This window comes from Podarcis tiliguerta, assembly GCF_965153285.1.
Source record: "Podarcis tiliguerta genome assembly, chromosome: 1".
NCBI classification, from domain to species: domain Eukaryota; kingdom Metazoa; phylum Chordata; class Lepidosauria; order Squamata; family Lacertidae; genus Podarcis; species Podarcis tiliguerta.
Window position 1 is genome coordinate 12,228,324 of NC_139534.1, and position 25,190 is coordinate 12,253,513.

The following is a 25,190-nucleotide window of genomic DNA, read 5'->3' on the forward strand; positions in this document are numbered from 1 at the left end:
GGGGGAACCCCAAATCAGATTTAGGGAGCATGCAGTGCAAGAAGAGGCAGAGAGCTTCTCCTTACGGAAGGATAAATCCTTGCGTGGACCTTAGTGCTTTATTGAATGCAGTTTGGTTTGCTTGGCACTTAATCTAGTCTGGGATTCTCTCCCAATAAAGTTGTTTTTAGCCAAGCAATTATAGGACCATTGCATCGCCAGTTACTAATGTTGTGAATAGTCATTGTGCTAGTCTTCTATACGTTTGAGGTTTGCTCTGCCTGCTCTGTTTCATGGCTTTTAGGCTCACTGTTAACAATCTATGTATGTGTGTGCGCGCGTACATGTTTGTTTTATAGGTAATAGTTACAGATAAATATTCATTAAAATATTTATAAATTGCTGCCAGCTGAGTGCAACCGATACCTTTAAATTTCTCACAACCGATACCTTTAAATTTCTCACAGCCCTGTGTCATATAAGCCAGTGATACCTGCTTCAGTGTGAACATTCCAAATACCTATCCCATACATTTAAAGCACATCCAATGCATATTTGAAGCAGATGAAAAAATAATCATGGGAACTGTAGTTTCCCCCTCAGAGCGCTGCCATACCCAACACCCGTAACAAACTACATAATTCTTTTGCGGGGGAATCTTTGACTTCAAAAGTGTGTTGGGTGTGCTTCAAATATAGGTGGTGTGGATCTGCTGGAGCAGCGGGAGAGGAGTGAGTTTGCTGAACATTTTGTTTGCCCGCTTGCTCCTTCCAACTTGAAACCCACGCACGCCTTGCCCAAGCCAATAGCCTGTTAGCTGGAGGATAATCCTGAGACTGCTGCCCATCGACATGCTTTGGTTTGATGCTCTGAACTTCTGTAGCACCATTACAATTAGGAAAGGATGAAGCTTAGCTTTGATTTAAAATCTGAACAGGTCAAAGCTCCTCTGCCTTCCATCACCTTGGGCATACTGTGCTGCGCTGGCACAGGGTCCCGCCAGCACTGATCTCTTCCAGACAAAGAGAAGAGATTAGACTCACAGAAACCGCAAAATAGCATTTGCAGTCATATAGAAAAGAGGGAGAGAAATGACTCTTCCATTGTGAGCAAGGAAACCTTATCTTTAAACTTCGTCCTTCTCTCCCCACATAAGACAGAGGGTGCAAGGCACCAGTTTCTTCTCCCTCTCCGTTTTAACTTGGTGCAGACAGCAAACCCCCTCGGCCCCACCACTTCCTCAACCCCGACTGCCAAACAGATAAGGGAATCCTATCAACTTTTTTAGTTGCAGTTCTTGATTTTCCTACTCTTGATCCTTCCGACATGATGAGATTTGCCAACCAGCAAATTTCGCTGTACAGATACAGTGTTGGTCTTGCAGGGAGGACATTATAGGTGACTTGGTGGAACAGATTGCTGAGCTCACAGCTATAATGGAGCAATTGCGCCGAGACCACCAAGCTAGCCACAAACAGGTGAGTCACTTCCATTTGCGGTCCTGCTGTTGGAAACTTAGCAAATGTAGCCTTGTACAGTGGTACCTCGGTTTAGATACGCTTCAGGTTACATATGCTTCAGGTTACAGACTCCGCTAACCCAGAAATAGTACCTCGGGTTAAGAATTTTGCTTCGGGATGAGAACAGAAATTGTGCTCCAGCAGCGTGGCAGCAGCAGGAGGCCCCATTAGCTAAAGTGGTGCTTCAGGTTAAGAACAGTTTCAGGTTAAGAACGGACCTCCGGAACAAATTACAGTGGTACCTCAGGTTAAGTACTTAATTCGTTCAGGAGGTCCGTACTTAACCTGAAACTGTTCTTAACCTGAAGCACCACTTTGGCTAATGGGGCCTCCTGCTGCCCCCACGCCGCCAGAGCACAATTTCTGTTCTCATCCTGAAGCAAAGTTCTTAACCTGAAGCACTATTTCTGGGTTAGCAGAGTCTGTAACCTGAAGCGTATGTAACCTGAAGCATATGTAACCCAAGGTACCACTGTAAGTACTTAACCCGAGTACAGTTCCACTGTACTGGAATCCTCCATTAAGGACATAAGTTTTTGGAGAGTAGTCTCCTTTTCATCAGATCCATGAAGGACCCTCCTCAGTTGGAGTCTATATACTGTAATGAGATGGGAGAATGGTTTGAATGATCTCTCCAGGTTTGACCATGGGTCGACATGGCCCCTAGCCTGAAGGATAGCAATTGCTGTGTTAAAGCATCAATGTATATAAAACCAATGTAATTTTTGTTAGTGCAAAAAAGAAAGAAAGTAGAAAGTAGAATTCATTGGACGCCAAGATCCAAGTTTAAGGCAAGTACTATTTGGTGAGAGAACCCCAGCAGAGATTTAAAGTCACAAAATACGTAGCAAAGTAAAGCACGGAAATATAGGTTATTAGACCTAAATTTTAGTATGCCCTTTCAAGTACTTTCCAAAATTTCCCTCTTTCCTCAGCGTAGGAAAAGGCCACAAGTTTGGTAAGTTAAAATATTGGTTTACTTACAAACACTTCAAAGGTCTGGTACATGTGCTTTTCCATACATCAGGCAGAAAAGTAAAAGGTAGCTTAGTTGCAAAATTCTTGGTAAAGGAACACAAGAGTGGCTGGTGAGAGCCATGCAGTTTTGCAGGATCAACCAGCTCAAACCTCTTCACACCGGGCTTCTCAGGTAGACTGTAGGGTGAACAATAGCCTGGATTGCCCATTTCATCCCAAAGCAAGGGGATGTGTCATAGCTAAGCTGGCAGAACAGCTGTGGTATTAATCCTTTCATTCTTTAATTAGACCCAAACATGTTGGTTATATGAGGCTAGTTATCCCATAATTTTCTCCATTTGCCTCTCTGTTTTTTCTCTCTCTAAACCATGGGTAGGCAAACTAAGTCCCAGGGGCCGGATCTGGCCCAATCGTCTTCTAAATCCAGCCCGTGGACGGCCCAGGAATCAGCGTGTTTTTACATGAGTAGAAAGTGTCCTTTTATTTAAAATGCATCTCTGGGTTATTTGTGGGGCCTGCCTGGTGTTTTTACATGAGTAGAATGTGTCCTTTTATTTAAAAAGAATCTCTGGGTTATTTGTGGGGCATACAAATTTTTTCAATTTCCCCCCCAAAATATAGTCCTGCCCCCCACAAGGTCTGAGGGCCAGTGGACCGGCCCCCTGCTGAAAAAGTTTGCTGACCCCTGCTCTATACCCATACCCAGCAACTTAGGATAACACTTCATGCTTTGCATGCCAGACTATAAAAGATTCTGCCATCATGCACGCAGGCATAGCCTATGTGCCTACAATTCCCATAATCCCCAGCTAGCATGGCCAGTGATCAGGGGTGATGGGAATTGCAGTCCAAAACATCTGGTGAGCAGCACATTGGCCAAGACTTCTTCTGAAAAGCAGTAACTGTCAAGCTGGTTGAAATAGATTTCTTATTTGGCATTTCTGGAGCAAAGGTGACGTTGCCATACGATTAATTGGCATGGAGGAACCAGGAAGATGTGTGCATCTGTGTTTGTGTTGAGCCTCTTGATCACAAAAACAAACTCTATGCATAGCTGTCAAGCGTCCCTTATTTGGAGGGACAGTCTCTTATCCCAGCGCCATGTCCCGCTGCTGTCCCTTATTGATTGATGTCCCTTAAATTTCCCGGGTTTTAAACGAAGCAGCTCCCTCCCTCCCTGCCGGCCAGGGAGGAGGAAGGCTCCAACTGTATTGCTTGGCTGCCCGGTCTGCCCCCCTCCGGCCTCCTCTCACCAGCCTCAGCCCCCGGGAACCCCTCCCCGCTGGGACTGGTGGGAGCCTCGGGCCCTTCCGCCACCATCTTCCTCGCGGCCGCCGAACTGAGCGTCTCCGCCTGGGGCCTCCCCTCTGCCCGTCACCGTCGCTCCCGCTAGGCCGTACTGAGGCTGTGCTGCCAAAGGACCCAGATGAGATGGGCAGCCTGGCATGGCCTATGAATTGCTGAGGAGCCTTGAGAGGAGAGCGAGGGCAACCATAGAGAAAGCAGTTCAGAGAGAGGAGGAAGAGGAGGAGGCGTGGGCAGGTGTTCCAAGGGCTACAAGGGAAGGACCGCAAGCGCTTCTCCCATAGATTTGGAGTGGTAGACTAGCATAGATGGTCTGATCTGCAGGTTTACTTCGGGCGCTATTTTCCCTCCCTTCCTCCCGCCCCACCTGATGGAACTGACAGCTGCAGATGGAGCATGAGAGAAAAGATACAGAACTGCAGCAGCATCTTCGTAGCTTGGACTTCGTTTTGAGCGAAAAGTGGTTGCTGCTTGTAGTCAATTAATTGCAGTGTTTCATCGGCTGGTGTCTTGAGCAGCAACCTCTGGAAACTAAAACCAGCTAAAAACCAGCGCTGCTCTCCAAAATTATCTAGTCCCTTTTAACTGGTTGTCTAAAATCCCTTATTTTGGCTGCTGGTCCCTTATTTTCAAATCTGTAAGTTGACAGCTATGACTCTATGTGCTGTGAAAGTACCTGGAGGTACCTTGTAAAGCCAGCTCCCCTCGTTCACCTTTATACAGAGGTTATTGTCTCTTTATTTTCCTAGTTGGAGAAAGAGATGGAAGACAAAAGGAATGAAATGCAAGAGGAACACGAAAACAAAATGAGGTATGGCTATTTCTATGTGCGAGATGGATCCATTTATTTTGCAGCCGCTATTCTGCATTTTGTTTTGGATAACCTCGCCCACACAGATGGTGGGTAACAAAAAGAGCCATTTTTGCCAGGTATATCAGTACTTCTCCAATTTTTCTTTATTTTTCTTTTTTAATTATTTTATTTTCAATGCAAAATCATGACAAAAATTACAAACATTGAATCCAAAATAATACTATACACAAGAAAGAAAAACAGAACATACAAAAAAAAGAGAGAAAAGAAGAAAAAAGGAAAGGAAAACAAAACAAAAAACGACAAAAAAGCATACATCTACAAATAAAACCATATCATCATTCTAGTCATTACATACATATACACATACTTCTCCGATTTTTCATCTTCCTAAGTTATCTATATGCTCTATTACATTACAAGTGTATCTAAAATCCTGCTAATGTTTAGACCTGTTTACAACGATTTTGTATATACAATATAAACATTTCCCTTTTTTTTTTTTAATTCCTTGTCTTCTTGATTCCTGAGCTTGCCAGGTAATTTTGCCATTTCGGCATAGACCATCAACTTGATTTGCCATTCTGTTGGCATTTTTTTAAAGCATGCATTCGATGCAAGGAAATAATTAACGTAATGTCTAGTTTAACCTACGAAAAGGCAGACCATTCCCCTGTGGGCTCTTCCAGATAGCCTATTGATTGCACATTCATGATGATTTCTGCTTCCAGTGGTATCTGGGTGGTTACACACGATTCCTCTTTCAGTACCGTTCATGCCTGCAAAAGTTTCAGAGTGGACATCCTGATCTGTTTCCAGTCGGTGCATGTTCTGTCACTTCCAAATGAAATCCTGTCATTTTTTACGCGGCAAATGCTGCGGATTCTGTTTTTGGTCCAACTTTTCTTGCAATGTTATTGTGGGAGAGCTCCCTCCACAGGTGGAAATAATGTAGTAACATTGGGGAAGACCAACCAAGTGGAATTATGTACAGACAGAATTATGTACAGACACCTACCACACCTATCAGCCATTCCCACCGCCCTTCTGAGTAATACCCCTCCCCACCCTCCCACTATGTATAAGGGTCTGGTGACTTCTGTTTCAGTGTATCTGAAGAAGGGTGCATGCACATGAAAGCTCATACCAAGAACAAACTTAGTTGGTCTCTAAGGTGCTACTAGACAGTTTTTTTTATATTTCTATGTACAGCCAGTTTGGTATAAATCCACCACTGATACACTAGGATCGTTATTATTTCAATAGATTTTATTGAAGTTTGAAAGAAAATATACAAACGGTTAACATTAAATATCCAATTTTTAAATCAAAGATTAAAAAACCCCTAATTAATTAAAAACACAAACCAAAAGGAAGAAATGAAAAAAGAGAGAAAAGGAAGGAAGGAAGGAAAAAACAGAACTTCGGATTCTTCATCTGTCAGCTATATATAGAAAATTATTCAAAACATTCACTCCATGATAACACTCAACAATTCCACTTTCTATAAACCAATTATCTTTCTTCAACCCTCAAACCCAGAGACCATACATTTGTTTTCTTTTTCCTGCAAAAAATCTATACTGTAGAGTTTCCAATCTTAAGTAAATATTGTCAATGTTTTTTCTCTTCTCATTAAATTTATTACCTTTGCCAGTCTTAGCTAAGCCCAGTGATTTTAACAAACCATTCCTCCATGGAGGTAGGCAGTGATGAATCTTTCCACCTTTGTGTGTACGAAAGTCTCACCGCTGTGACCATTGTGTGAATGACATGTTGCAGAATACGCTCATAAAGGACTACTGAAGTAACGATTGGACGATGTGACGCAGAAAGTTCTGTGGGAATAATAATTAAATAAATAAACATGTTGGTTTTGCTCCTGTTGGTATAGGTGTTATTCTCAAAACACAGTACAGTGGTACCTCGGGTTACATACGCTTCAGGTTACATATGCTTCAGGTTACAGACTCTGCTAACCCAGAAATAGTGCCTCAGCTTAAGAACTTTGCTTCAGGAAGAGAACAGAAATCACGCAGTGGCAGCAGCAGGAGGCCCCATTAGCTAAAGTGGTGCTTCAGGTTAAGAACGGTTTCAGGTTAAGAACGGACCTCCGGAACGAATTTAAGTACTTAACCCGAGGTACCACTGTACAGCTGTAATATATATTTTAAAAAAGATATTTTTAATAAGATTAAGTGGCGGTATTCTCAAATCAGTTTAGAACTGAATAATAACACACCCACCCAAATAATAAATAGTGGTACAGTGGTGCCCTGCAAGACGAATGCCTCGCAAGACGGAAAACCCGCTAGACGAAAGGGTTTTCCGTTTTGGAGGTGCTTCGCAAAACGAATTTCCTATGGGCTTGCTTCGCAAGACGAAAATGTCTTGCGATTCCTGGGGTTTTTTTTCCGCTCCCCACCCCCTTTTTCTAAGGCACTAAGCTGCTAATAGCCTTTTAGCAGCTAATCCGCTAATCCCTTAAGCCTTTAATAGCCGCTAATAGCCGCTAAACTGCTAAAAGCGCTAATCCGCTAATGGGCTTGCTTCGCAAGACGAAAAAACCGCTAGACGAAAAAACCGCAAGACGAAAAAACCGCTAGACGAAGAGACTCACGGAACGGATTCTTTTCGTCTTGCGAGGCACCACTGTGATTGATACATGATTGATATCAGGCAGAATCGACAGTTACCTGAGAAGATCCTCTCTTCCCCTATCCCCGATCTACTTCAGAGGGTCCTCCAACCCCCTGGAGCAGATTGCACAGAGGGCTGTAGCAAGAGAGTAGAGGCAGTGAAGTCCCATTGCGGCAAGAGAAGGCTGGGCACAAATAGCATTCCATTGTTGTTGTCTTTTAATCAAAGCAGCTTGCTGGGTAATGCTAATCAAAAGCTACGTTGTCTTTGCAGGGAGATACAGTCACACCATGCAGCAGAGATGAACGCCTTGGAAGAGCAGTACAAGAAAGAGCTGCGAAACGAGAGGGCGCACGCCCAGGAGAAGCTGGGTAGGACTCGGGGGCCGAACTACCTGTTACACTGTACAGTAGTATTCCGGCTGCCCTAGTTGCAGTGGAGGCTGGTCCGACCTTAGCTAGTCCTCAGCCTTAGCTAGTCCTCAGCTAGCCCCGCAGCTACCTCCCTTCTTATTTACCGTATTTTTCGCTCTATAGGACACACCAGATGATAAGATGATAGTTTGGGGGGGAGGAAAACAAGGAAAAAAATATTTTGAATCCCAGAAGCCAGAACAGCAAGAGGGATCTGGCTTCTGGGATACTGTGTGGCTGTCCTGGCTTCTGGAATAACCGCGCCAAGCCTCTTCAGGGCAGCGGGATGAAGGCTCTCCCTGCCCGGAAGAGGCTAAGGAAGAAGCCATGGCAGGCGCGTCGCTGAAGGGGCACTGCGCAGTTTTCTCTCTCTGCGCAGCACCTCTTCTTCTCAGGAGAGGTGCTGTGCAGAGAGGGAGAACTGTGCAGTGCCCCTTCAAGCAAAGCTGGAGAAGGTACAGAAGGAGACCCTTCTGTTCCTCCTCCGGCTTCCAGGCAGGCGCGTGGCTGAAGGGGCGCTTCGCAGTTCTCTCTCTCTGCGCACCGCCTCTCCTGCGAAGGAGAGGCGCTGCGCAGATAGGGAGAGCTGCGCAGCACCCCTTCAGCGAAGCGGGAGGAGGAACAGAAGGGGCTCCGTTCCTCCTCCCGCTTCGCTGAAGGGGTGCTGTGCAGCTCTACCTCTCTGCGCAGTGCCATTCACTCCATAAGACGCACTCACATTTCCCCTTACTTTATAGGAGGAAAAAAGTGCTTCCTATGGAGCGAAAAATACGGTACAACCAGTCAAGACCAGCCCATCTATGAGGCTCACTAAGGCAATTACCTCAGGGTGGCAGGCTCACAACGACTGGGATGAGTGGCAGTTCCCGACAATGAGACCCCTGGCTGCCTGACAATGACAACAATCCCTCTTCCTCTTCGCTGCCTTTGTAAAATCAAGAAGGCCACAGAGCAGCTTTTTAAAACATCTCAGCCAGGGGTGCTCAAACTTTTTTCAAAGAGGGCCAGATTTGATGAAGTGGACATACATGAGGGGCGAGCAAAGTTGTTAGGATTGAAGCTGTTAAGCTAAATTGTTGAGGTGTTTTTTACAATTGTTGAGCTTTTTTAGGATTTTATCCCAGGACATATACTGCCACAGGGGGCCAGATTAAATTGACCGGTGGGCCAGATTAGGCCCCCAAAATGGACTTTGGACATGCCTGATCTCAGCAGAGAAAGCAGTCAGGAGCTAAGGAACATCTGATTTGGGATCATCTATCTGTTAAGCAGGAAGGATCTGAATGTCCTGTGCCTTCAAACAGAGGATAGGATAGGAGTTGATAATAAGAATGCAGAACCAATCAAAGATATTATGATAAAAATTCTGGGCCAACAAGACCTATAACAAGGGACAAGATCCCCGACAGCATACGAATCAATCTGGCTAACCTGCTTCAAAAATACACACTCATACCCCGCTCACACACAAAAACAGTTCTCACCACAGCCAACCAAAGACAACCAAACACACCCTAAGCCACCCCCGACCTCTCTCACCACCAACGAAATACAACAAGTGAATAGTAAGAGAACCCAAACAAGTAACACTGACACAACCCCTAACACACACTAAGTAGAATAACTGAAGCATAACCACCCCACTCCCCCCCCTTCTTCTTCTTCTTCTTCTTCTTCTTCTTCTTCTTCTTCTTCCAAATGGTTAAACCAATTCATAAACCAAGAACTCGTACATTGACCACTAATAATGAAACATGTTGTACATATTTTTCCACATTTATTATGCTATTTTTGTGATATACAAATGGCAAGAGAAAACTTGGTACAGTGGTGCCCCGCAAGACAAATGCCTCGCAAGACGGAAAACCCGCTAGACAAAAGGGTTTTCCGTTTTCAGAGGTGCTTCGCAGGACGAATTTCTCTATGGGCTTGCTTCGCAAGACGAAAATGTCTTGCAATTCTTGAGGGCTTTTTTCGCTCCCCACCCCCTTTTTCTAAAGCGCTAAGCTGCTAATAGCCTTTTAGCAGCTAATCCGCTAATCCCTTAAGCCTTTAATAGCCGCTTATAGCCGCTAAACCGCTAATAGCGCTAATCCGCTAATAGGGTTGCTTCGCAAGACGAAAAAACCGCTAGACAAAGAGACTCGCGGAACGGATTCTTTTCATCTTGCGAGGCACCACTGTATACTTGTTTGTATAACATTATTCTTGTATATAAAACCCAATTAAAAAAACAAGGGACAAGACATACAGGTCCTTGTCTGTTAATGCTAGAAGCCTCAAAGCGGCAAGTTATAATGCCCCCACGGTTAGAAGTGGACACGGGGGGCAGCCATGTTTTTGCTGTGCAATTCCCTCTGAGGGTGGCAGAACATCACTGGTCCCTCTGGGGGTCTTGCTCTTCTCTTCAAAGAGTGTGGTGGGAAGAAGCCTTTGACTGTGAGCAGCCAGACATGACAATTATATTTCTAAGGCGCTGTTAATTTCTGGAGAAGGCATGTTGTTGGCCGAGCAGCCAATTCATTTCCCTTCAGGAAAACAGCTGAGAAACAACTGTTTAATTTCAGTAGTTCCGTGTGTGGAGCATTTTATTTTCCCCTTTCCCTCCCTTAGCTGGGATGCAGAAGGAATACAAGTATCTGAAGAATGCGTTCCGTGTGTACCAGGTAAGATTTAAATTATACCCCCCGTCTGAGGTAATCCTAAACTCCTACGAGTCTCCTATAAGCCTTAAAGACCAACAGTTTGTTTGTTGCCTAAGAGTTTGCGGTGCTCATGAAAGACTGCGGTCCAGTTGTCACATACATCTTGCATTTCATGGCTGCTTGGTCTACGGCCAGAGCCAGTGTTGCTGCAGTCCCAGCCCAATGGACTGGCTACCTCAACAATGACAGGGAATCCAGAAGTGGCAAAATTACGATACGATACAATATCTTTATTGTCATTGTCCCATACAGAACAATGAAACTGAAAAACTACATAAAACATTCGAAAAATCCCTAAAAACTCTGAAACCCCATTTTAAAATACAGTATACTATAGACGCGGGTGGCGCTGTGGGTAAAACCTCAGCGCCTAGGACTTGCCGATCGCATGGTCGGCGGTTCGAATCCCCGCGGCAGGGTGAGCTCCCGTTGTTCGGTCCCAGCTCCTGCCCACCTAGCAGTTCGAAAGCACCCTTAAGTGCAAGTAGATAAATAGGTACCGCTTTATAGCAGGAAGGTAAACGGTGTTTCCGTGTGCTGCGCTGGTGCTGGCTCGCCAGAGTAGCTTCTTCACGCTTGCCACATGACCCGGAAGTGTCTCCAGACAGCGCTGGCTCCCGGCCTCTTAAGTGAGATGAGCGCACAACCCTAGAGTCGGACACGACTGGCCCGTACGGGCAGGGGTACCTTTACCTTTACCTTTTTATACTATAGAGACTCCTTTTGCTGCGTTTAGAACCAGAATTGCATTTGCGTAGAAACTGTTTCTCAGGCGGCTAGTCCTGGCCTTTATAATCCTATACCTTCTTCCAGAAGGCAGAAGCTGAAAGAGATCATTTCCGGGGTGCGTACTATCCTGCACTATCTCTGCAGCTTTCTTATGGCACCTGGCAGCATAGATTTGATCTAAGGTGGGAAGAGTGCACCCAGTTATTCTCTCTGCAGTCTTCACAAACCTGGACAGCATTGTTTTTTCCCTGGCCATGCAGCTCCCAAACCACACACACAGACCATAAGTTAGTACTCTCTCCACAGTGCAATGGTAAAATGCCATCAACAGGTCCTTTGAGAGATTGTTTTTCCGGAGGATTCTCAGAAAATATAACCTCAGTTGTCCTCTCTTCATCAGGTCTTTGCTGTTTTCTCCCCAGGTTAGTCTGCAATGCCTGGAGTCTTCTGAACCCCATACAGAAAAGGAAGGACAATCAGGCTGCCTCAGATGCTCTTGCATAGTTGCCACCCCTTCCCCGTTTTCTGTTTTTTGTTTTTTTTTATAAGATATTTATTAAAAGTTTTTTAGTTACAGGAAAAAAAGTATAAAAGAAAACAGAAACAATGAAAGATTTAACAAACAATACATCAAAAATAAGAAAAAAGAAAAAGAAAAAAGAACAATACATCAAAACAGCGTAATAAAAAGAAAAAAGAAAACACATCCAAATTCAGTATCATTATCTTTCATTTACTTGTTTCCTCAACTTCCTCACACCTCCCTTTTTTGTATTCTAGTTCAAATTAGCTAATTCAGCAAATCCCTCCCTTCCCCGTTTTCTGATTCATAACCAGTGTTCGCCTGAAGTACTTTGAAGATTTGCAGGCAAAAGAGGGTATAAAATTGCCATCTGGTTGTTGGCATCCGTCTGTCCCGAAAGACAATGGAGTACGCTTCCAGGGGTGAAGTCGAACCGCTGCGTTAGCACCACCAAAGTGACCTCTCCGGCACGCAAGCCTCACCAGTGTTTATGGAGGTCCTGGGCTGCCCGGACGTCAGGACTCCCCTTTAAATTGGCACCTACATTAAAAATAAATAAATAATTTTCTCTCTCTTTAGGATAGTATTTCTGATGAAATGGAGGAGAAGTGGCTGAGAAGGCAAGCGGAATGGAAAAAGAGTGAGAGGACTGAACGGGAGAAGGCCTTGTTACAACAAAGTGAGTACAAGAGAGGGGTTGCATCTTATTTGTATTGTGTGATTATATAGCAGTGCCAGAGTATTTGGGTTGAAAGGGAAATGGTGTTTGCCCATGCAAATCAATCTGGTGAATACGGTATTTGCTGCCATTTTTGCTTTCAGTCTGCAAATGATACCTAACTGATTACTCCCCACCCCCTTTGCACTGATATGAATCGGGTGGAATAACGTGACGGCATTACATTATTTCACCACTGCAGACAGCAGGACAGATAATGTAGCTTTTGCCAGAAGACAAACCGCAGCAGCATTGAAGCGCTGCTGCTGCAAACAAAAAATGGAGGGCAGAACGGAAAACGACACCTCCTTATATCTCTGCATGCGTGCAACGATTTGAACCTCAGTTATTTGTGCCCACTTTTGACCCAAGTCCAGTTTGAACTCTGTTCTCATTCATCTGAATTTACGAAGTTCCGCGTGTTTTGGCTTCGCTTGGCTCATTCTGATAAATGTTCCTGCTCCCTGTGGAGTCAGATGGGTGGGTGAGCCTTTAATTAATGATATCCTCTCTGCAACCAGAGCAAATTGCTCATTAACTCTCTTTTTTTCCTTTGCAAGATCTCAATTAACGAGAGTTTGCTTTGGCTGCGAAGAGGAAACGGATGATTAAGGGCCCACCTACGCTCCCATCTTGCAAACAGAAAAGGAATTGCAATGAAGGGCCAATTCAGGAAGGTCCATGTTAATGGAAAGGAAGTGTTAAGAGAATGAGAAGGTCTAAGATATAAAATAAATGTTCATAAATGTACCAGGCAAAGACATACAAAAATATAAAAACCACATGTCGGAAACAGTACAGGAAAACTGTCCTGAAACCATTTTGACTCTCCCAAATTGACCTCTACAAGGAGGAAGGAAATGGGGAAAGCTCCCCATTGTCTCTTTGCTCACAAATCCTGTCTTAAGAGTGTATCTGTGTATGAGTAGGGCGAGCCTGTGACCTGGATTCAGGAACTGAGTATTTACCATCACAAAAGAATGGCCAGGATGCCCAGGTAAAAGCAATCAGTGACCATTATCAGGTATCCTGGCAGAAAGGTTTTCTGCTGTAGACTGTCCCTTCAGTGATATATGTATGATGTATTTAGGAGTGGCCTTGAGCTACAGGGTGGCCATTTCAAAAGTCTATATAAGAGCTTGCACACCAACGTTCTGGGTTCTTCCTCCCTCCTGCATGTGTGTGGGGTGAGCCACCCTGTTGCAACAATTTAATAAAGATCAGGCTTACTAGCTGCCTTGCTTCTCAAGATTATCTGATTGGCCTCTGTTATTTTCTCCTACCGATAGGGAACCTACATAAGGACTCTATACGGGCTCTTGGGTACCCCATAAGGGAAAGGGAGCAAGTTTTTTCTTATAACAGGAAGGAACTCATTGTAAAATAAAGAGGCAAGGAGGAGGGAACAGGTCAGCTGTAGGGAAAAGCAGAACCTTTTATGAACAGCACGTTTCTGCAGAAATATACATTTTCCATCTAAATGGGCACTGCTGGATTTCTGTGGCGAAGACTGCTCTATATTAAGTGCCGTATAGAACCATGCTTTTAATTCTGCTTCCAAGTGGTTGCGGCACTAAAGATCCCTAATGTAAAAGCAGCCAACCTTCTCTCTTCTGTTAAGAGGACACCGCTGTATAAATCTCCCACAGCTAGCAAATCGCGCCCAATGTTTTAAGCACATCGACTTTATTACTAAGTTTTGATGACACACATGGTTAATGCAGACCTAAAAATCTAATCTTATCCACAGAGCAATCGTTGACAAAAAAGTTTGAGCAGGCGATGGAAGAACAGAAGCTTATCATTCAGAATAACAGTTTTTTAGTAGGCAAAGTTTATGAAAAAGAAAGAGAAGTAAGTGGTGTTTATTATTAAGCACTGTGGGGCTACTGTTCCTTTAACATAAAACTCTCCCCTTACAGATCCAGCCCCTTCTAATGCTCTCTATTGACATGGCCTGGGAATTAGTGATATCTTGTCCCTTAATTATTCTTATTCTCTTCAGTGGCTGGCTGAAACTATTGGTTGCTGCCATGCTCTTCCTTTACTCCTGTTATGTTGCAATAGTATTAAAGGTAAAGGCCAGTCGTGTCCGACTCTAGGGTTGTGCGCCCATCTCACTTAAGAGGCCAGGGGCCAGCGCTGTCCGGAGACACTTCCAGGTCACGTGGCCAGCGTGACAAAGCTGCTCTGGCGAGCCAGCACCAGTGCAGCACACGGAAACGCCGTTTACCTTCCCGCCAGTAAGCGGTCCCTATTTATCTACTTGCACCCGGGGGTGCTTTCGAACTGCTAGGTTGGCAGGAGCTGGGACCGAAAGACGGGAGCTCACTCCGCCACGGGGATTCGAACCGCCGACCATGCGATCGGCAAGCCCTAGGCACTGAGGTTTTACCCACAGCGCCACCCGCGTCCCTATAATATAATATAATATAATATAATATAATATAATATAAATATAAATATAATATATAAATAATATAATATAATATAATATAATATAATATAATATAATATAATATAATATAATATAATATAATATAATAATATAGTATTATTTTGCTGTAAATAATATAGTATTATTTTGCTGTAAAAATGAAGTTATTGTTGTTGATCTTCAATGAAAGGACAGCAGTAATTTAAGCCTGCGCCTCTGGGGAACAGAGACTAATCCCATTCATTCAGTAATCCCATTCATTGATTAATCGCTATGTAAGGGGCTGAATGGGATGCAGGTGGTGCTGTGGGTTAAACCACAGAGCCTAGGACTTGCCAATCAGAAGGTCGGCGGTTCGAATCCCCGCAACGGGATGAGCTCCCGTTGCTCGTTCCCTGCTCCTGCCAACCTAGCAGTTCAAAAGCACATCAAAGTGCAAGTAGATAACTAGGTACCACTCCAGCGGGAAGGTAAACGGCATTTCCGTGCGCTGCTCTGGTTCGCCAGAAGCGGCTTAGTCATGCTGGCCACATGACCCGGAAGCTGTACGCCGGCTCCCTCGGTCAATAAAGCAAGATGAGCACCGCAACCCCTGAGTCGGCCACAACTGGACCTAATGGTCAGGGGTTCCTTTACCTTTACCTTTAAGGGGCTGAACATAAAAATGAAAATGTTGTACTGGACATTAAATGGGGCAGTACCTGAAAGGTGGAAGCTTTCAATTAATGTTGCAAGGGTCCTTTGTTAAATGGAGCCCAGTTGTGAGTCAATATAACACCCAGATTTTGCTGTGCAGAAGGGCAATGCGAGATACTATAGTGCCATGTTCATTCTGCTTCCAGCTGATTGTGAATAATCAGTGCCTTAGCAGCACTAAAAAGTAAGTAAAATATTAAGAAACAAAGAAAAATCAGTACAATATGTTGTAGGAAAGTATTAGAAAGTGTGTTAAAAGTAAGGTAATAATTATTGATTTATTCTTTATTTTTTCTGATAAACCATCTAACTCAGCATATTCTGTCAGCTTTTGGATCCAATCTTGAATAGAGGGGATTTCATTACTCTTCCATTTTGCTGCGATCAAAACTCTTGCTGCCGCCGTGGCATATAAAAAGATACCCTTCCTCTTTTGTGGAATATCCAAATCTGTTATTCCTAGGAGGTAGGCCTCTGGTTTTTTATTGAAAGAGGTCTTTAGCATTTTTTGCAGTTCTGCATGTATACTCTCCCAGAATACCTGTATTTTCCTACATATCCACCACATATGGAAGAATGTTCCTGAATCTCCGCATCTCCAACAATTACTTGATACATTTTTATACATTTTTGAAAGCTTCCATGGTGTTAGATACCATCGATGTTGCATTTTTTGAAAGTTCTCTCTAATTGTGTAACAATTTGTGAATTTCCAATTGATCTTCCATAAATTTTCCCATTGGGCCATGGTTACTGAGTGGCCAAAATCCTGGGACTACCTCACCATTGCCACTGTTTCTAAATGGGAGGTTTTCAAAGAATATCTGAAAAATAAATATAGTAGTTTAAATTCTGTTGCAGCATTCGAGGAACTTCAGTAATAGTTGTAAGGTAGATATAAGAAATTAGATTTAATGAGAATAAGTTTAATTATAAGAAAAAATGTGTATTGGCAATAAGTAATATGAATTAGAAGTATGGAATAGACGGGAGGTCGGGTCTTTAGTGTTAAGACCAATAGATGTTTTATTGTCTGCTAAGAATAGTATGTGTCTATGGTTATTTTTGTAATTTGTGTAGAATTTGGTATTTGTGTTCTTTGTTTGTTTGTTTGTCTTTCTTGCTGTATAAATAAAAAACTTTTTTAAAAAAGTAAGGTAATAATTATAAGTACATTCAAAATCATAAATGTCAACTATATGCGAAATGATGGGAAGTCTACAATTATTTTATCATTTTATTTTACTTTGATATATGTTATTTTATTTTATGTAATATTATTTGATCTTAGCTTAGTGGAAATCTAAGTGGAATTTGAAGTTTAAATTTACATCTTATAGTAATTCAACTTAAGAATTTTTTTCTTTGTATGTATGTGTGTGAAATTAAATTTGTAATTATATTAATGAATTTCAATAAAGTGGAATAATAATAATAGTAGTAGTAGTAGCTTAGCCAGAGGTGTAGAGAAATGGAGGTTGTTACAGGCTAGCACACTTTCTCTGACATTCAGTTTTCTTGGAAGGGAAAATCTTTCCAGGATTTGAACAGTTCTCCTTAGTTTTCATTTTGATTTATCATACAAGTACCGTTTAAGCAGAAGTTTGTATGCGCGGACATGTGAAGTGCTGATCCGCATGCAGATTAGTTCAGAGTGAGGAGAGCCTTAGAAATAACTAGCTCCCCTAAAATTAAGTGCTAACAAAAATCCTTAGCATCATCAAGAATTTGCAAAAAAAGAATATGTATATGAAATCTGCCATAAATTAAATAGATCTGCTTTATCCATTCTAGATCCCAAATAACATTCCCCCCCCCCCTCAGTTTTGTCACGTCAGCTGAAGGCTGCTTCTGTGTCAGGCTTGCCAGGGACTGATTTCACCAGTATTAGAGGCACCCCCAAGGCTTCATAATGAGTCTACTTAGAAGTAAATGTTGTTTGAAGATGTGCTTTACTCTACACTATTCCTTACTGTAACTTACATCAGTTTTTTCTTTTCCAGGAGTTCCAAAAGCAGCAACAGGAAGCCATGGATCAAATTGCTGAATTAAAAAAACATATTGAGGCAAGTAAGGGACATGGGTGGCGCCATGGGTTAAACCACAGAGCCTAGGACTTGCCGATCAGAAGGTCGGTGGTTCAAATCCCCGTGATAGGGTGAGCTCCCATTGCTCAATCCCTGCTCCTGCCAACCTAGCAGTTCGAAAGCACGTCAAAGTGCAAGTAGATAAATAGGTACTGCTCTGGTGGGAAGGTAAACGGCGTTTCCGTGCGCTGCTCTGGTTCGCCAGAAACGGCTTAGTCATGCTGGCCACATGACCCGGAAGCTCTATGCCGGCTCCCTCGGCCAATAAAGCGAGATGAGTGCCGCATCCCCAGAGTCGGCCACGAATGGACCTAATGGTCAGGGGTCCCTTTACTTTACTTTTAGGCAGTGTTGGGTGGAGCCAGATGTGAAAGGGTGCAGAGCAACGAAGGCACACTCCCCCCATCTTTCTTCAGTAGGCTAGTTTCTACATACAGTATACTCACACCAGCCTGTGATAGATAGATAAAACTTTATTCGCATTAGCCAATGGCCATAGCAACAGTAAACCATTACAGTATACACAGAAGAGGAAATTTGATATAAGAGCACAATTTAAAGTCCTGAATCAGCCGTCAGTTAGTGGCCCTTCTTCTGATTGCCCCTGCTATGAACCTAGCAACCTTTGCTGTTATCTGCTCATTTTGATCTGATAGAAGAAAGGACATTGTGGCAGTGGTTGAGCGCCCTGGGATGGTTAGTACGAGTGGGGTGATGATCTCCTTCCTCAGGTCTTTGTAGAGAGTGCAAGACAGGAGGACGTGTGCCGCTGTTTCGGTGCTGCCGTCTCCACAGGGGCAAAGACGTTTCTCAGGTGGGATCTTTTGGAATCGACCCTCAAGTATTGCAGATGGCACAACATCCAGTCTTGCAAGTGTAAAAGCACGTCTGTATTTTGGGATAAGAAGTTTGTGCAGATATGGGGCCAGAGAATCAAAATGGAGAGGGGGAAATTGAACATACCAAGGGCAGAATTTCCTTATAGTGGCCAGGTTTTTCTGATACTCGATATCTTTTAGACGTTGACCAATTAGACTGTTTGCTTTAGTAGAGCCCATAGTGAGTAGGTGTTGTGGGGATAGGACGCTACCCTGTGTTCTCCATCCAGACAAGTAAGAGGCCTTATCAGAGTTCAATGGCACATTCCAGCCAGGCAAAAACATTCAAGAAGGGTGTGAAGCAAGGCCCATAACAGGCAGGACCCACAGAAAGTGGGTGTGGTCTGGCGAGAGTCCTGGGGACTAGACAAGAGAAGCGTGGAGGGCCGCATTTGGCCCCTTGGCCTCAAGTTCTCCACCCCCTGCCCTAAAAGGTTACTGTATTTTTCGCTCTATAAGACGCACCACACCATAAGACGCACCTAGTTTTTGGAGGAAGAAAACAAGAAAAAATAATATTCTGAATCTCAGAAGCCAGAACAGCAAGAGGGATCGCTGTACAGCGAAAGCAGCAATCCCTCTTGCTGTTCTGGCTTCTGGGATAGCTGCACAGCCTGCATTCGCTCTATAAGACGCACACACATTTCCCCTTACTTTTTGGGACGGAAAAAGTGAGTCTTATAGAGCCAAAAAATACGGTAATTTGTCAATGAAAAGCTCTAGAAGTCTATGAACTTAGGTACTAAAAATGGAAAACAAAACAATGCCGCCAAGGTTATTATTTTGCTGTTGCTACACCAGTTTGAAACACCTATAAAATTACATTTAGAAAATAGCCAGCAGGGCTTTTACAGTGTCTGGGTTTCCTGGAGTGAACTTTTCCAGGTGTTCAGCAGTGATCCTTTGGTGCCATGTAAAAAGTACCAGTATCCTAGAAGGCCTTTGTTTAGGAATGTGCTTTGGCTCCAGAGGTGTTTTAGGTATATGGCTTACAGTCCTTTTTTTAGTTTGTTTCATTGTACACTTCTTAAATTGTCATTGTGTTGCTCTGCAGAGTGGTGCATGTGCAGAATATAAGCATCTTAAAATAATGTGTTCCATCCAATAAAAGGGTTTGGATATGGAAATTAAGGAGAAGAATGAGACTTTGGATGCTATTGCAGCCACTCTTCACAAGACAGAGACTGAACTCCGGAATGAGGTGAGAACTGGGGAATAGATTACTAAGCATTTTTAAATCACTGATACCAGAATCTCACCCCAGCGGTGATTGGAAACGGGTTTTGTGGCATGTGTGTGGTTTTCAGCATTTAACTTGTGCTTTCCACATCCGATCTGTGATGGAATATTGCAACCTGTGATCTGATAGACTGAAACAGGTATATTCCCGAAGGACTGATAGTATTTATCTTCCCCAGCTTCTGTGATCTCCAGATATTGGACTACAACTCCCATCATCCATGACTAGTTGCCATGCCAGATGGGGCTGATGGGATTTGGAGTACCCAAACACATTGAAGTACATGATCATGCAATTGTAAAATTGTCAACAAGTCCCTGTCAGGGAAAGAGGTGGCTTAGAAGTAAATATTTAATAATATACTGATGCCCAGGTCTCAAGTGAGGGATGATGGGAAACCGAACTCTTTGATCTATAGGTAATCTTGCAATGGCTGGAGAGTTTAGTGCAATAATTAAGTGCAATAATTAAGCTCAGATTAGCCCTATGGAGAGATTGGCTCAAATCCTGCAGTGGCGTAGTGTGGGGGGTGCAGGGGGGGCCGGCCGCACCGGGCGCAACATCTGGGAGGGGGCGTGCTCGCACTCGCAGCTCTCTGCCCCTACCTGGCTCACTCACTCTCTCTCACTGCAGTGCTGGCTGTGCGGATCCGAGCCGCCGGGTCGCCGCCCACTGTGGAGGGGAGCGTGCCAGGCGTGCGGTGCGGTGCAGAGAGCGAGGGACTATCTGGGGGAGGGATAGTGCAGCGGGGGGGGGGGGGGCGCAAATTACTTGCCTTGCCCCGGGTGCTCACAACCCATGCTACGCCACTGAAATCCTGCCTTCCCCATTCCAGTTCCCAGGTTTAACGCTAATCATTTCCCTTTTAAAGGGATCACAGGCAGCTGTGCTGTCAAAGCCACCTCCTAATTATCAGGAAGCAGAGAACAATATAGGGCTAGATTTGACTTAACACCTGACATAGATGATATTGGGCAACTCCATATGTTTCGTCTTCTTCCTGCTTGCCCATTCATTCCTTTCCTTCCTCTTTACAGAAAGCCGCCTTGGTGGAAATGGAGAAAAGTATCCAGCAAAAAATTGCATCCATTGAAGAGAGATATCGAATTAACGCCACTACTTTGGTAGAAGAAAATGCCATGCTCAGGTAAGGGGCTAAAATCTCTCCCAAGTCCAGAAACTCAGCCAAATATTTACCTTTGAGCTTCTTAAAGCGCTTTATTGCAGAATTCCTTGATTTATATTGCAACAGAGGTTAGCACATTCCTCAGGAAAAAATAATTTGGCTTTGTCTGTACTAGACATATTGTCCACCTGTCACCGCTGCTGGGTGGGTGCTGATAACGGCAAGGTTGCAGGTTCGATCCCCATAAGGAATAGCTGCATATTCCTGCATTGCAGGGGGTTGGACTAGATGATCCTCAGGGTTCCTTCCGACTCCATGATTCACAATCTATGAGTCTACCACACCCCTTTGAATATTCATTTACTCTAAGAGACAAGTTCTCAAAATTTAGATTTACTTATGTCACCTAATTTGTTATGTTTAAAACTTCCAAACTGATTTTAATTACCGTATTTTTCGTTCTATAGGACGCACATTTTCCCCTCCAAAAATTAAGGGGAAATGTGTGTGCGTCCTATAGAGCGAATGCAGGCTGCGCCGCTAAGCCCAAACCCAGAACAGGAAGACGGAGCACTGCGGAACGCTCCGTCTTGCTGCTCTAGCTTGGGGATGGCTGCGCGCAAAGCCTCTCCAGGGCAGCGGGGTGCCTTCACCCCGCTGTCCTGCAGAAGCTACCAAGGCTGTTCCCAAGCCAGAACAGCGAGACGGAGAGCTCCGTCTCGCTGTTCTAGCTTGGGGATGGCTGTGCGCAAAGCCTCTGCAGGGCAGCGGGGCGCTGCGCTCCAAAGGCTTCAGGGATCTTTGAGGCTGGCGGTGGGGAAAAGCAGCGATTCCCCCCACCGCCAGCCCCACAAGCTCTGGTGAATGTACCTTGAACGCACCTTGTTTTAGAGGGGGGAAACAAGAAAATGGTCCTATGGTCCGGTGCGTCCAATGGAGCGAAAAATACAGTAACTTTCTGTTGGTTAAGTTATGGCATGACAAGGAGAAGAAAAGAAGCAGTAAGAACATTGTAGGAGAGCTTGCTTTTCCCTTCCCCTTCCTTCCCTCCCTCCTTCCCTTGGGAGCAGATTCTGGGTATGCATGCAGAGAAGAGAGGAAGTCCCATTGTGCAAGTGGAAAGTTGCTTCTGTGGCATTGGATACAACCCAGTGACTTAAAAGTCTTATTGGATCAGATTCCATGGTTTTCAGTGGGACTTAGTCATGAGTAGCTACTGCCCACTAAGACCTGAGGAGTTAAAACAGACATAGCCAGCATGATGCTCTCCAGGTATCATTGGGCTACACCTTTGCATCAGCCCCAACAGCCAAGATGGTGGAAGTACACAACATACCGTATTTTTCGCTCTATAGGACACACTTTTCCCCCTCCAAAAATTAAGGGGAAATGTGTGTGCGTCCTATAGAGCGAATGCAGGATACGTGGCTAAGCCCAAAGCCAGAACAGGGAGACGGAGCGAATCGCAGCGCTCCGTCTCGCTGTTCTAGCTTGGGGTTGGCTGCGCAAAGCCTCCTCAGGGCAGGGGGGTGAAGGCACCCCGCTGCTCTGCGGAGGCTTCAAGGGCTGCGCTCCGAGGGCTTCAGGCAGCTATCCGCAAGCCTTCGGAGCGCAGCAGGAGTTCCCGCTGCACTCCGAAGGCTTGCGGATAGCTGCCTGAAGCCTGGAGAGCGAGAGGGGTCGGTGCACCCCGATCCCTCTTGCTCTCCAGGCTTCGCTTCGCTGGAGAGGCGCTGCACAGTTTTCCCTCTCTGCGCAGAGCCCCTTCAGCAAAGCGGGAGGAGAAATGGAAGGGGCTCCGTTTCTCCTGCCGCTTCGCTGAAGGGGCGCTGAGCAGAGAGGGGGAGAATCCCCCCCCCCATTCTCCCCCTCCTATGGTCTGGTGTGTCCTATAGAGTGAAAAATACGGTATATAAAAGACACCATATTGGCTATCCCTGCTGTATGTAGTTGCATATACAGTGGTACCTCGGGTTACATACGCTTCAGGTTACAGACTCCACTAACCCAGAAATAGTACCTCGGGTTAAGAACTTTGCTTCAGGATGAGAACAGAAATTGCGCAGCGGCGGCGCAGCAGGCCCCATTAGCTAAAGTGGTACTTCAGGTTAAGAACAGTTTCAGGTTAAGAACGGACCTCCGGAACGAATTACCGTATTTTTCGCTCTATATGACGCACCAGACCATAAGACGCACCTAGTTTTTGGAGGAGGAAAACAAGAAGAAAAAAATTCTGAATCTCAGAAGCCAGAACAAGAGGGATCACTGCGCAGCGAAAGCAGCAATCCCTCTTGCTGTTCTGGCTTCTGGGATAGCTGCGCAGCCTGCATTCGCTCCATAAGACACATTTCCCCTTACTTTTTAGGAGGGAAAAGTGAGTCTTACGGAGCAAAAAATACGGTAAGTACGTAACCAGAGGTACCACTGTATATAAGTGCAGAAAGATTGTCTAATGCTACTAATCTCCTCCCCAGGCGCAAGCTCATTGAAAAGAATGAAGAGATCTATAATCAACGGGCCCAGCGATTGGGCAGCTATGAAGCATATGAATAGGGGTGTTCAGGGAAAAAGCAACAAAGGTTTGACCATGACATACTGCCAGAAGCCTGAATTTAAAGCCACATATGCAATTCTGTAGTCAGAAAGGGAGATTATTTGTTGTTTACTTCAATCTTGTATCGTGTTTGTTTATATTTGCATGACGCTCTTCAGCTGAAGATCACAGAATGGTTCACAACATGAAAATAAAAATGAGAACAGAAGATGCAAACCAATAATCGTTCCCTCCTGCAAATTTCCCCTTTGGCCCAGGGCACAACACTGAAGCCAGGCAGTCAGGAACCTTGTGGCCTAAGCCAGTCTCAAGAAGTAGTAAGCATCCACAACTCCTTCTTGTCCCACCAGTCTGGGTCAGGAGGTCCCCAGACCTTATTGGATGTCCCTTGAGATTCAGAAATGCAAGAGCGAAAAAGCACACTCCGACCTCTGAACCAGGAGCACACTAACCGGTAGGCCAAGAAAATAGGAATCAGGTGTTATGCCATAAAGCCCACCTAAAACATGTGAGGTAAAGGTAAAGGGACCCCTGACCATTAGGTCGTTGCGGACGACTCTGGGGTTGCGGTGCTCATCTCGCTCTATAGGCCGAGGGAGCCAGCATACAGCTTCCGGGTCATGACTAAGCCGCTTCTGGCGAACCAGAGCAGCGCACGGAAACGCCGTTTACCTTCCCGCCAGTACTTATCTACTTGCACTGGTGTGCTTTCGAACTGCTAGGTTTGCAGGAGCAGGGAGAGAACAACGGGAGCTCACCCTGTTGTGGGGATTCAAACCGCCCACCTTCTGATCGGCCAGCCCAATGCTCAGTGGTTTAGACCACAGTGCCACCCATGTCCATTAAAACATGTGAGGTAGTTAATTGCAATTATATAAAAATAGTAGCTTGAAAGATCAAGTACTCAGTACAAATAGAATACTGCTATAAAGTTGGGAATGGGGAAAATAAAAGATAGGCTACGTTGCCTTTCTTTGATTCTAATACAAACCTAAGGGATACCTGACACACATAACCCAGGAATAACTAGCGGACACGTGCACAGACATTGGGGGTAGAGGGGAGAATACTCAATAAAGGAAAACCCCACTTTTTAGGAAATCAAACCTAATCAGAATTTACCAGCCAATAGAAGCTCTTCTGGCTGGAACTTTCCAGAACTTGAGTACATGTGATCTCACATTTGAACTGTTCCTTTTAATGAAGGCACCGTAACAGAACTTGAGCTAAAAGCCACAGGTAGATAATGCAGACATTCTCAGTACAGTGGTACCTTGGTTTAAGAACAGCTTAGTTTATGAACTAGGATTAAGAACGCTGCAAACCCGGAAGTAGGTGTTTTGGTTTGTGAACTTTGCCTTGGAAGCAGAACATGTTCCGCTTCCTTTTGAGCGTGTGTTCCATTTGCAAATTGAGTCCTCCGCTGCTTATGGGAAAGCACGCCTTGGTTTAAGACGCTTTGGTTTTAGAACGGACTTCCGTAGCAGATTAAGTTCGTAAATCAAGGTACCACTGTATGTGATCTCATCCCAATTAATTAATCAGGTGGATTGGTGCAGCATATTAAAAAAAAAAAACCAAGATGACTGAACTAGGCACAATGTAACATCCAAGCTCCTTTGATTTAAATTTGGGAGAGCTAAGCAGAAATTTTAGCCTTAATGGGATTTTATTTTAAAAAAATAATGCTGCAGCCTTGAGCACAAGGTCATGTCCAGAGTTATGCGCTATCTACATAATAATTAAGTCATATTTGCATATTGCATGCACTGCCATAGAACAGAGCTTCAACTCGCTGATCCTTTCTGAACCAGCTTTCATTTCTGCTTAGTTGCAGTGGGTGGGTGT

At 44.5% G+C, this 25,190-nt stretch overlaps 1 protein-coding gene across 4 annotated transcripts in view; it reads left to right on the forward strand.

The window, feature by feature from the left end:
* Positions 1 to 23,565, forward strand: part of FLACC1 (flagellum associated containing coiled-coil domains 1) — a 31,714-nt gene extending 8,149 nt beyond the window's left edge. For all 4 annotated transcript variants that reach the window (XM_083411917.1, XM_083411916.1, XM_083411918.1 and 1 more), the window contains 10 exons: positions 1,364 to 1,457; positions 4,532 to 4,593; positions 7,510 to 7,607; positions 10,263 to 10,315; positions 12,186 to 12,285; positions 14,075 to 14,178; positions 17,461 to 17,523; positions 19,534 to 19,623; positions 20,700 to 20,809; positions 23,263 to 23,565. In XM_083411917.1, the coding sequence (XP_083268043.1) occupies positions 1,364 to 1,457; positions 4,532 to 4,593; positions 7,510 to 7,607; positions 10,263 to 10,315; positions 12,186 to 12,285; positions 14,075 to 14,178; positions 17,461 to 17,523; positions 19,534 to 19,623; positions 20,700 to 20,809; positions 23,263 to 23,341 (853 nt within the window). In that variant the 3' untranslated portion in view covers positions 23,342 to 23,565. The remainder of the gene's footprint in view (positions 1 to 1,363; positions 1,458 to 4,531; positions 4,594 to 7,509; positions 7,608 to 10,262; positions 10,316 to 12,185; positions 12,286 to 14,074; positions 14,179 to 17,460; positions 17,524 to 19,533; positions 19,624 to 20,699; positions 20,810 to 23,262) is intronic.
* Positions 23,566 to 25,190: the final 1,625 nt, after the last annotated feature.